This window comes from Hippocampus bargibanti, linkage group LG15 (assembly GCF_051943395.1).
Source record: "Hippocampus bargibanti isolate YZ-2025 linkage group LG15, ASM5194339v1, whole genome shotgun sequence".
NCBI classification, from domain to species: Eukaryota; Metazoa; Chordata; class Actinopteri; order Syngnathiformes; family Syngnathidae; genus Hippocampus; species Hippocampus bargibanti.
Window position 1 is genome coordinate 8,460,863 of NC_142748.1, and position 11,546 is coordinate 8,472,408.

The 11,546-nt window shown below is 47.4% G+C and overlaps 2 protein-coding genes across 2 annotated transcripts; one reads left to right on the forward strand and one right to left on the reverse strand.

The window, feature by feature from the left end:
• Nucleotides 1-538: 538 nt before the first annotated feature.
• On the reverse strand, nucleotides 539-6,114 carry LOC148887574 (uncharacterized). The gene is given in 15 exon segments (XM_089015934.1): nucleotides 539-857; nucleotides 860-937; nucleotides 1,632-1,737; nucleotides 1,821-1,946; nucleotides 2,012-2,098; nucleotides 2,173-2,241; nucleotides 2,364-2,466; nucleotides 2,850-2,931; nucleotides 3,021-3,111; nucleotides 3,196-3,363; nucleotides 3,449-3,522; nucleotides 3,601-3,774; nucleotides 3,849-3,992; nucleotides 4,058-4,963; nucleotides 5,932-6,114. Coding segments are annotated over 14 exon segments (2,259 nt in total). The 5' UTR covers nucleotides 4,929-4,963; nucleotides 5,932-6,114; the 3' UTR covers nucleotides 539-771.
• Nucleotides 6,115-10,057: 3,943 nt separating this feature from the next.
• On the forward strand, nucleotides 10,058-11,386 carry LOC148887575 (D(1)-like dopamine receptor). The gene has a single exon (XM_089015935.1). It carries the CDS (start codon nucleotides 10,058-10,060, stop codon nucleotides 11,384-11,386), a length of 1,329 nt encoding a protein of 442 aa, XP_088872061.1.
• Nucleotides 11,387-11,546: the final 160 nt, after the last annotated feature.

Genomic DNA, 11,546 nt, shown 5'->3' on the forward strand with positions numbered 1-11,546 from the left:
AATGATGACGACGGTTAGCGTGGAAAAGTAAAACTGTGCTACGTTGCAAAAGTTATATGTAAGACTTACATCTGTTCTGTTCTGTTCTATTTTTGTTTGTTTGTTTATGAAAGGATTTAAAAACGCCAAAGAAGATTGATCGCTCCGGTAATTCCCAAAGTATAAAAACATCGTTCATCCGGGCATGCCTGCCTCTCCTGTCGACCGCTGATGATGAAATATTGACGGCGCCTCACGGCATGATTGAGTCGATGTGAGGGGAAGAGAAAAAAACATTAAAAAAGGAGAACGAGGACATGCACGCACCGCACGCACGGTCGGGCTTCATCGTGAAGACAAGACAGCTGAGCTTGGTGCAGAATACCAAAGTTGAAGGAGGTATATTTTCCAGAAAATCCCCGTTGGCCGCTTGCTACGCGGCGTCTCCATGGTAACCGGTTTTATCTACTACACCTGATCTGCTGCTGCTGCTTCTCAGGTGAATTACTGCATCTGTGTGAGTGTGTGTGTGTATTACATGTACTAGTACGTACTCTGTTGGGTCTTAGAATGGATATCAAATAGTGAAATATGTCAAGCGGCACTTAAAGGGACAGCGCGTCTTTTATTCCGTGTTGCATATTCTCCCAACCGACCATCTCAAGTCATGATAACAGTAAAGCGCCATCACAGTGCTCAATAAATAAGTTAACTTATTAAATAAACTTCTTTCCAGCAGAATTCCAGTTGGGTTCGGGGGGGACACGTGATCTGTCGTCGCCATCTTGGCGGTCAGAGCGTACTTCTTACGCGGGAAGAGTCGGAGGCCGCAAAGCGCGGGCGAGTCGCCGTTGAGGGCGGCGCCGGATGAGCTGAGCTGAGGGGCGGAGCTTCTGTTTGCTGGCCGGCCGACTAGTGGGTTCGGGTCTTCCGGGAGGGGACGGCGAAGTACCTGTGGCTGAAACAAACAAATCATTATGTATTGTGTTGGATTTTATTCATAAATAAATACGGTAAAAACACAACTTTTAGTTAGATAATTTTTTTGGAGGGCAATGAAAGATATTTCCTTCAAATTACAACTTTATGAGCTTTGATTTTGTCGTTTAACTTTTCTAGATGCCAAATTGTACATTGGATCCGCCTGAAGTTGAAACAAGCTGGTCTTTCCTGACACCTGGCGGATACTTGAGGTACCCCAACCGCCTACATTTCACTTCCCAGATGCTTATCATGCGTGTAAAGGCGGGTTAACAGAAGACATGCAAAGTTGCCATAATCGCTAAAAGATTTTAATCGAGCTCGAGGTGGTGCAGAGGAGTTTTCAAACCATACCAGGGCGTGTCGCTGAAGTACAGCACGAGTGTTTCCACTCCTGGTAAGAAGCCGAAGTGAAGGTGAGGAAGCAAAAAATGAGAGACAAAGAATGAGGACAGACCAAGGTGAAAGGACAGAAAGACGGAATGGATCAGTGTTATCAAAAAAGAGACAAATGTGCCCGAGATCCATTTTTTTGGTCTTAATCCAAATCAATTTTCCTCATTGAAATTCATTAAAATGACTTTAATCCGTTCATATTTTTGTTTATACCGTTTTAGAGGGCTAAATGTGGGGGGGGGGGGATTCAGTAGACGGTAGGGGGGTTCACTTACTTTTTCGAGCAAGGTGGGAGGGGATGCTGGGTTTGGGCCTACCCCCGTAAGGTCTGGAGCGTTGATACTGCCACGGTGGCGAAAGGAAGGCGGAGGGAGGAAAAGCCTGCAGGAGGTGTAGGCAAAATACAGGTCATGGTTAGGGGGTCCGGAGGGGGGGGGTGATCAATTATGTGTGTGCATGTGTACCGTGCGCTCACTCCAAGGCGTCTGCGAGGCAACGCTTTCGTTAGCTAGCTGAGTCGCAGTCGTCTGCGTGTGTTGCTCAGATTTGTCTATCGGGCAGCGGCACCTGTTGGTTGCCGGGGCGACAGCCTATAACCCGCAAAAATAAATGATATTAATATATAAAAATAAAGGGCCCGAAAATCCAAACCGACCAGCTGGAGGGTGAGGTCCGAGATGATCTGCTCTTTGCTTCTCAGGTCTTCTTTGAGTTGTCGGACCTCCTGCATGAGGGCCTCCACCTGCACCAGCACAAGAACCAGGTTTGACATCAAGCACTACGGCGACCCGCCGAACATTGAAAAGCACGATTGACCTGCGATTGTTCGCCCTCTTCAGGACTGAGCGTGTCAGTGGTGAGAGTGTCGTCGTCCGTGTCGTCGTCCTGAACGACACCAAATATATCGTGAAAAATCTTTCAATAGGATTCCGCGGACGGTATTCCGTGACGTGATTGGCTTTGGAAACCAGATTGGACAAAACCAGGTTGGACAATTGTGCTCTTACCTGCAGCAAAAACCTTTGGAGGCGTTCCAGCTGTGACCGGAGTGCACCAAATTCTTCCGCGAGCTCCTCCACGTCCACATCGGGAGTTCTGGGAACGTCGCAACTGCAAGGTAAAATGCGATTCTGTCAATTCCAGATGATATCATATAATATAATATAACATCCGACTTACGACCGTTCCGTTCAGTTCCGACCAAGTGGTCGTAAATCAAAATGGTGGTAAGTCGAAATACATTCAAAATGTTGAATAGAGACTCGGAGGCTAAATAACACGCAAACTCCTCCCCTCTGGTGCCATCACACGGTCGATTGCTGTCCGAGTGTGAGACGCTGGCTGGCTGGCTGTCCAAAATTGTCTAACGCGTTGATGTGCCAGGCGTAGAATTGAAATTTTAAAAATGGAGGTTGTGGTCGTAAGTACAGGTGGTTGTAAGTCAAGCTGGTCGTAAGTCGGATGTTACCTGCATATATAAAATTGCAAACAACCTGTCGTCACTGTGGACGTCCTGCGTCCCCCAGCAGAGCTGCCGCCTCCTCCACTCAGCCATGCGGGACGTCCCGTCTCCATCTGACGGGTGAGCAACACTCGCTTATATTCATATTTTGTAAACAAACAACCACCCCGCATCAAAATGGAGACCCGGTTCGTTTACCCACCAGTGTGGAGTGAAACGTCATCAGGAAAATCTCCGTCTAGCATGAGGTCGTCGTCGTCCAAATCACAAGAGTCCACATTGGTCAGGGCGTCCTAGGTGGGGGAGGATACACACAAAATTTATATTACATATATTTTTTGCACCGATTATTTCAAAATGGACCGCAAGCATCTTACACTGCTGATGACGTCAGAATCTAAGCTTCCCATGCGCCTTGCTAGCCCACAGTCCACCGAACCATGAGAAACGGCGCCCTCCAGTGGCTCCAGTGGCTCCTCATCCCACATGTAGATTCCCCCGGAACCACAGCTGTCTGACGGGGACAGATCCAGGGACGAGCCGCCCTGGTGGATAAAAAAAAAAGACAACCACGTGGTTTAAGAAAATGAAAACGTCATGATGGATGACAAATCTGTTTTGCGCTTATACCTGCTCGTGATCGTCGGATGGACTGGCCCTACTGTGGTAGGAGAATCTGCTCAGATGGTTCGATCCGTCTTTGCCTGACGACAAACAATTAAATTCAAAGACTCAAAATCTGGATGGAATCGAAAAATGACAAGATTGACAGTCAAACTGACCAACAGGCGTCCCGCCGGTCCAGTCCAAGGTGTTATCCAGGAAGTGCAGTTCCGTCGCTACGCTAACACCATTGCCCGCTATTTTCCCCTCGCAGAACCCGGAGCACGATCGATCCAGGCCTGAGTCGTCTTCGTCGTTCGTGGTGAGGACCGGGACATCCCCGCCTCCGTTTCCTAGGAGACGAGAAGACCCCTGTCAGGAGATGTTGGTTGACGACCGTCCGACTGCCGATGCCTCGGTTCCTCACCAAGGTTGTCAAAGTCGTCCATGTATTCCTGACTGGTGCAGCTGTGGTCCACCATGGATGAACTGGACGATGGAGACATGTCCTCCTCCGTCCCCCCCGGGATGGAAGGTTGTTGCTGTGGCGGTGCGGCCATGACAGTGCGCTCTGGAAAGGAATCGTCAACTTTTGAAACGGGACTTTGAGGAAATCAATAGTGAATTTGATCTGACCTGGACTACTTCCTGTGGAGGACGGCGTCCGTTCTGGTGTCTTGCCTCTGGCTCGGCTCGCTTCCCCCACGACGGTCCGAGGGTGCTTGGCGAGTCCCGGCCGCGATAGCTTATAGCTAACGTTGTTAGTTTTGTGTGCCGGAAGGAAGGACTTCTTTACTCCGGCGGGACCCTCAAGGGGTCTGACTTGGACAAAGGAACTACTGGACTGTTTGTGACCTGGCTTGGTGTTAAGAGACAGGACCTCCGGGCTACGTACGTGGAACCCGTCGCCTGCGGTGAGGCGCGATGGCGGCGCTGATCCGAGGATGCCTGTGGATGGACAGCGGGCAGCTGGCGGCATAGAACCAGATCTGGACCCGGGACTGGAACCCGAGTGAGTAGACCATTGAGGCGGTCGCAGTTTGGATCCGGAGAGATCGTGAAGGTTCTGTTTGGATCCAGTTAGCTTCGATTTGGAAAGGGGGAGTCTGTTTTTAGGGATGCTAAGTCCAGTTTTCGGGAGAGGAAGTCCGGTGGGTTTAGGGACAGAAAGTCCGGTGGGTTTAGGGACAGGAAGTCCAGTTTTATGAACAGGAAATGGTTTGTCCAGCGTCTTCTGGTCCACCGTGTGTATGTCCCGTTTGGCGGCGTCGTTGTGATCCCTTCCCTCGGTCACGTCCCCTCCTTTGCCCCATTTAGCGGGCGTCCGGATGGTACCCATCCGTCTGGACGAGGGCGCCGGTTCGTTCGCGTTGCACGCCGCTGGCCCAGGGTGGTGGTAGAAGCCGCCCGGGAGCCGCGCGGCGGTCGCCGTCGGCGTCGAACTTTTGGCCCACGAGCCAAATTTCGGCAGTCTGGACACCGGGGTGGGCATGGCGGGGGCGGACATCAGACGACGACGACGCGATTGAGGAAGACGAGGAGCTAAGGGGCAAACAAAAGATGGCGGTTAGATGTCAGTCTGTGTGAATTATTCACCACTTCACACCGCGGCGGCGGTGCGTTTATAAAATAGGTCGTTCTAGTTGCGTCCAATGTCAGGAAAAACCTGGTCACGTGACCCCATACAGAGTCGAGCTTAAGTGATACTTTCCGGTTGACTGCCGCCTCGTGCAACACGCCCACCCGTGTGTGTGTGTCGTGTCAACACAAAACGGCCGCCGGTGTATGAAACAAGCACACCCTGTTGGCGCACCCGCGCGCAACCCACGCGTACAACAGCCCCAGGCGGGGGAGAGGCCGCACCAAACGTCGTCTGACGTTTGTGGAGAATTCCGGCTTGAAAATGATGTCATTCTTTTTTTAACTCATTTGCTGCCATTCCCGAATTTCAATTCCAAATGTATTATTATGATTTATTATTACACTAATCCCTCGTTTTTCGCTGTTTACTCATTCACTGCCAATCCCGAATTTGTTCCGTTTTTTTTCATGCTTGGCTGCCATAAAGTGATGGCCAGACCTCTGGCAATGTTTTTTCCCTTCCACAAGGGGCAGCATTTCCCTTTTTTCCATGTTAGCGCTTTGTTTCAGCTTCAGCCATTTTTAAAGCCATATATAAACCAATATGTATGTATTGCATCATACTTTGTACGGCCGCCCCCATTTCGAGCTCTGATAACTCCAGACCAATTTAACTTAGGAATTAACTATTTTTTCCTGATGAAAAAAGAGTCTAAGGTTTCTTACGCTGCATTGAATATTTATGTAGTCCTAAAACGCTATATTCTGTGGGTCCTGGACACATTTTTGCACATGGTCCGCCAGTGAATGAGTTAATTGTTTCACACTATTTAAAACATTTTTAGCATTCTTGAACGAAATCAACAAAACATTCCCTCATTTCACAATAGGATTTCCAAGCCTGTACAAAATCAAAACACAGAATCTACCTGCTCGCTAAGTGTTCTGCAGAGCTGACGGCAAAAACCAAAATCCACTTAAGAGAAGAAATCCGACAAGCATAGCGCATAGCGGCGTGCGGCTAACTGCCCCGCCAGCTAACATCTGATCAACATCTGAAAGGGAGGAGGAGGAGGAAGATGGCGATAAGTGGCGCTTTTATCAAAGCTTCCCCCGGGGGAGGAAAAGGAGTCATCTGAAAGAAGCTGCGCTTACATAAGCGCACCCGTAATCCGCATGTGCGCGTTTGTTCATCGGGGGGGTGGGCAGTGAGAAGAAACATGCTGACTCCAAACATGCAAGTGGGGGAGGACAGTGGCGTTAGCATAACATTGCACCGCTATGGTGACATTCATTGTACAATTTATTTTATTATTATTATTATTTCCCATACTAGTAGTCACAAAGTACTACAGGACTTATGAGGATGTGCTAAAAATGTATATATTTTTTTGGCTATTTGACTGGCTAGCTATTAGCTATTTAGCTGGCTAGCTATTAGCCGTCTAGCTATTAGATATTTATTAGCTAGCTGGCAACTATTAGCTGTCTAGCTGGCTGGTTGTAAACTGGCTAGTTGTTGGCTATCTCGCTATCTATTAGCTATTCATTAGCTATCCATTAGCTACCTGGCTAGCTATTAGCTGTCTTGCTGGCTGGCTGTAAGATGGCTAGCTGTTGGCTATCAGGCTATCTATTACCTATTTATTAGCTAGCTACTAGCTAGCTAGCTAGCTTTCTATCTATTTGAGATACTTCCGGGTTGAGCGAACGCTGGCGCATGTGGCTGCCGCTGCTCACCCACAGGAAAACGTTATCCCGTGACTGTAAAGTGACCTTGAGAGTTTTGAAATTTATTATTATTCACTTGGGAGGGGGGGCATTTTTGAATATTCAATAAATCAAGCAGTTGTAACCATTATATTACCCAATTGTCGCTTCAGATGTTTTTATTTGTGCTTTTATGCCCCTCCTCCTTGTCCCCTCTTCCTCAATAAGGTCACATGGTTCCTGCTCAGCATCCATCAACAATGTCCTCATGCTCCATTTGTCCAGCTGAAAACAATCCAAGGCCCGAATGCATCAAATTTGTGCTGCGCTGGCGCTTTAAATGACCGCAGCAAGGAAACTGTGTGTGCGTGTGGGCGGGGGGGGCACTTCCTGGCCTAGCGGATGGTACAGAAAGTGAATACGCTGATGAGGTCAAAGGTGTGTTGATAAGTGGAAGAAGTGATCGGAATGTGATTGGACAAAAGGGGCGGGGACGGTGGGGTGGGTGAGGCCACCGCCACGTGGAAAGCGCGGAGTGCATATGGCGGGCGAAAGTCCACATGGCGTGTTGACAATTGAAAGAAAACATCCATGATGTCATACTTTGATGGATGACCTGTCAACGATTGGCACTGTCATGTAAACAATCAAATATATATATATATATATATATATATATATATATAATATATATATATATATATATATATATATATATATATATATATATATATATATATATATGAATGACTGTCTGTGTCTTTTGTGTTATGTCACATTATTTGTTATTTAATTTTGTTGTTGTTGTTTTTTACTTCAAGATGGCGCCGCAGGAGTGGCTGCCTTTACAGCAGCTCGTGTATTTTGTTTTTCTACTTCTTCCTTTCCTTTCCGCTTTCTTTTATAACTTTCCTGCTGTAAGATGTAAATTTCCCCACTGCGAGGATAATAAATGCTAATCTAATTCAATCCAAGTCGCGATTGCAACAAAAAAACGTTACCGCCGGCGTCCTGGCAACATGGCAACTTTTCTGTTGTATTCAGTAGCTAGGGGGAAAGGGGGTCTTTTATTTGGAACCCAGCTAGCAAGCGTCACTGATGCAGGACAAAGACACTCTGTCCTCCTAGCATTTAGCTTCTGATAGATTCAGGGCAAAGTTTACAATAGCTACACAGACTCTTACTCTGTATCGTTTTGTAGAATTGCACGGAAACTATCTCGCCGTGCGTTATTTTAGTCGCATCTCTCTTATTTTTATCATGATTGGGCCATTCATGACATGTTACGTCATAAGTAATGCGTTAAATCAAGCTTAATCCATAAAATACCCCCTTGATCTATGTTTGGTTTGCGTGACTAATAAAGTTTCGCCGCAGTCATGTACGAAAAGCTCAAATATTGCATAAGACTTTTTAAAAATAAATAGTGATACTTGAGGGTGATATGGGAAACACATTTTGCGCGTTTTCATTCGGTAGAAACCGGTTCCAATGCAAAGTATCACAAAGCATTGTTTGTGCTTTTTAATGAGATTATGTCTCGGAGGAAGCGTTTAACATAATCATGGGTGTTGTCAAAACGTCTGCGCTCATTCCGCGACTCCATTGCTGTTTTGGTTTACACACCCTGGGAATGAAGTCGGTTAGGATCCATCACTTGCAGTTTTGGTCATATTTTGAGACTTTTAACTCATTCACTGCCATTCATGAATTGAGTCGGGAATTTAAAATATGACGTAGAGCGCCGTTCCCGAATTTGGTTTTTCATGCTTGGGTGCAGATAAAGCGCTGCCATGGCCTCTGGCAATTTTTTTTCCACAAGGGGGTAGCATTTTCCTTTTTTACCATGTTAGCGCTTTTTTTCCAGCTTCAGCCCTATTTAACCAATATGTATGTATATACATCTGAGCCCGTCGGATGAAACCGATTCCGAACCAGAACATCAACCCCATGCCTCTCACTTAGATTACTTGCAAATGTAATATTCTGTATAAATGACGTCATTGATGTTTGTAATAGGTCAAATATGTTACTTGTCTTAAGCGTTCAGAACTCATTGGACTATTCGGCCAATTTTATGGTTCTGGGTGCGTTGGAGCCTGAAAAATGTGTGTCGAAGATGTCATGGATGAGCTTCTTGTATGTTGATCGTCATATGTTGACAGGATACAGCATTTCAATAGCAAGTCATTTTGTATGTATGTAGATGTGGGGGTGGGTGGGGGGCTCACCTGTGGTCAGTCAGCAAGCAGCACCGAGCGATGAAAATGAAGAAAAAGATGACGCAGAGGACGACGATGTTTTCTTGCTTCCTTCCTGAATCGTGCAGCCGTCTGACGTAGCTCCGTGACCAGGATAAAGCAGGTGAATTTTGTGGCGGATGCCGTCCGGTTTCATTTCACGGTGGTTTGACGTCACATCGCTGCTCGGCCCTGCTGAATCATTCACGCACACGCGCAAAAAGGTGCGCATACCCGCTGATCATCTGACAATGTCGTCGTCTATGTCTATGATAACATGACGCCAGGCTGGGTGCGTCGGAAGTGACATTTCACAGTAAAACTGAACAATATTACGCTGTACCGGAAGTGACATTTCACCTTAAAAACTAACTGCAAAGACAACGAAAGGGACTTTTGAGTCCTCAAACTTTTCACATCTTTATTTCTCAAACGTTTTCAACCGAGTGAAACGTTAAAATAATATGGAGTGTAGTGTCCGTGTGAATTAGACGTAAACTGCTTTCGTGGTGCGCTGTGTTGCTCTGTCCACACGAGGGCAGCATTGGCTAAGGTTCCAGAATTATAAATAATAATAATAATAATAATAATAATAATAATAATTATTATTATTATTATTATTATTATTATTATTATTATTATTATTATAAATAAATATAAGAAATTAAAAATTCAATAATAAAAATAAATATTAAAAAATAAAACTGAAATATACGTATATATAATAATGTTATCTATAAGAATATAAGCATAATAATCATATTCATATATCTATTATAGTATCTAATTATATATAATAAAAAGGAGGCATTGAGAAAATATTTTTGTAATGTGATATATATAAATATAAATATTAAAAATCAAATATAAATATAAATATATTTATATATAATAATAATATCTTATCTACCATAATAAAATAATATCTATATAGAATAAAAAAGGAGCCATTGAGAAAATATTTCTAATGTGATGTGTAATGCGCGTAAGGGGCCGTTTTAAAGGCGCACGGAAGGGGCGGGAACGGCGTTGGGTTGGTTTCTCCTAACGCGGGGGCGCAGCGAGCCTCACAGCAGCGTCCACCGATGGCACAGACGAGCAAGCCATGGCCACCTGGGACGCTCGCAGCCCGTGGCCAGCCACCGCGGCGTGGGACAATGGCCACGGCGCCCCCGCGGGGGCCCCCGGAGACGTAAGCCTGACCCGCGCGCTCACCGGCTTCGTCCTGTGCGTCCTGATCGTGTCCACCTTGTTGGGCAACACGCTGGTGTGCGCCGCCGTGGTGAAGTTCCGCCACCTGCGCTCCAAAGTCACCAACTCCTTCGTCATCTCGCTGGCCGTTTCCGACCTGTTCGTGGCCGTGTTGGTCATGCCCTGGCGCGCCGTGTCCGAGGTGGCCGGCGCGTGGTTGTTCGGCGGCTTCTGCGACACCTGGGTGGCCTTTGACATCATGTGCTCCACGGCGTCCATCCTCAACTTGTGCATCATCAGTATGGACCGCTACTGGGCTATCTCCAGCCCTTTCCGCTACGAGCGCAAGATGACCCGCCGTTTCGCTTTCGTCATGATCGGCGTGGCGTGGACGTTGTCCATCCTCATCTCCTTCATCCCCGTTCAGCTCAACTGGCACCGAGACGCCCGCGCTGCCGAGGACGGGCGAAACGAGCCGCCGGATGACTGCAACGCTAGCTTGAACCGCACTTACGCCATCGCCTCGTCGCTCATTAGCTTCTACATCCCCGTCCTCATCATGGTGGGCACGTATACGCGCATTTTCCGCATCGCGCAGACGCAAATCCGTCGGATCTCTTCGCTGGAGCGGGCGCCGGTCGCCGCGCTCCAACGGGCATCGGCGCAGGACGAGAACGCCCTCAAAAGTTCCTTCAAGCGGGAAACCAAAGTCCTGAAGACCTTGTCCATCATCATGGGGGTGTTTGTGTTCTGCTGGCTGCCGTTTTTCGTGCTCAACTGCGTGGTGCCCTTCTGCCAATCGGCGGAGGCGCCCGGAACGCCGCCCTGCGTTAGCGACACCACCTTTAGCATCTTCGTGTGGTTCGGTTGGGCTAACTCCTCGCTCAACCCCGTCATTTACGCTTTCAACGCAGACTTCCGCAAGGCCTTCTCCACCATCTTGGGCTGCAACCGCCTGTGCGCTAATTCCGCCGTGGAGGCCGTGGATTTCAGCAACGAGCTGGTGTCCTACCACCATGACACCACGCTGCCCAAGGAACCACCGCCGGTCCTGCCCACCGGCCCCCAGCGCCATTTTGACCAAGTTTCGTTAGCGTCCGACGATTCCCGGAATCCCGCTGACCCCCTGCTGGCCGCCGCTCTGCAGAGTCGCTGCGAAGCCGACATCTCATTGGACGTGACTCCTTTCGGTCACCCCTACCCCGACGCCTACGCCATCCCGGGTCACGTGCAGGACATGTGATGAATCGTTGCATCATCACCAACTATTTCCATATACTCTTTTTTTCTAAATCAGAGATTCAAGTAAATTTTTCTAGATGACTTTTTTGTCTTTTCTCATATTTCCATCATAAATAATACAATAAAATTCATATCTATAATAAAAATGATCCTACTTGAAC

Bases quoted from the DNA above. Each gene is read 5' to 3' on its own strand.
- LOC148887575 (XM_089015935.1), top strand. From the start codon at position 10,058: ATGGCCACCTGGGACGCTCGCAGCCCGTGGCCAGCCACCGCGGCGTGG.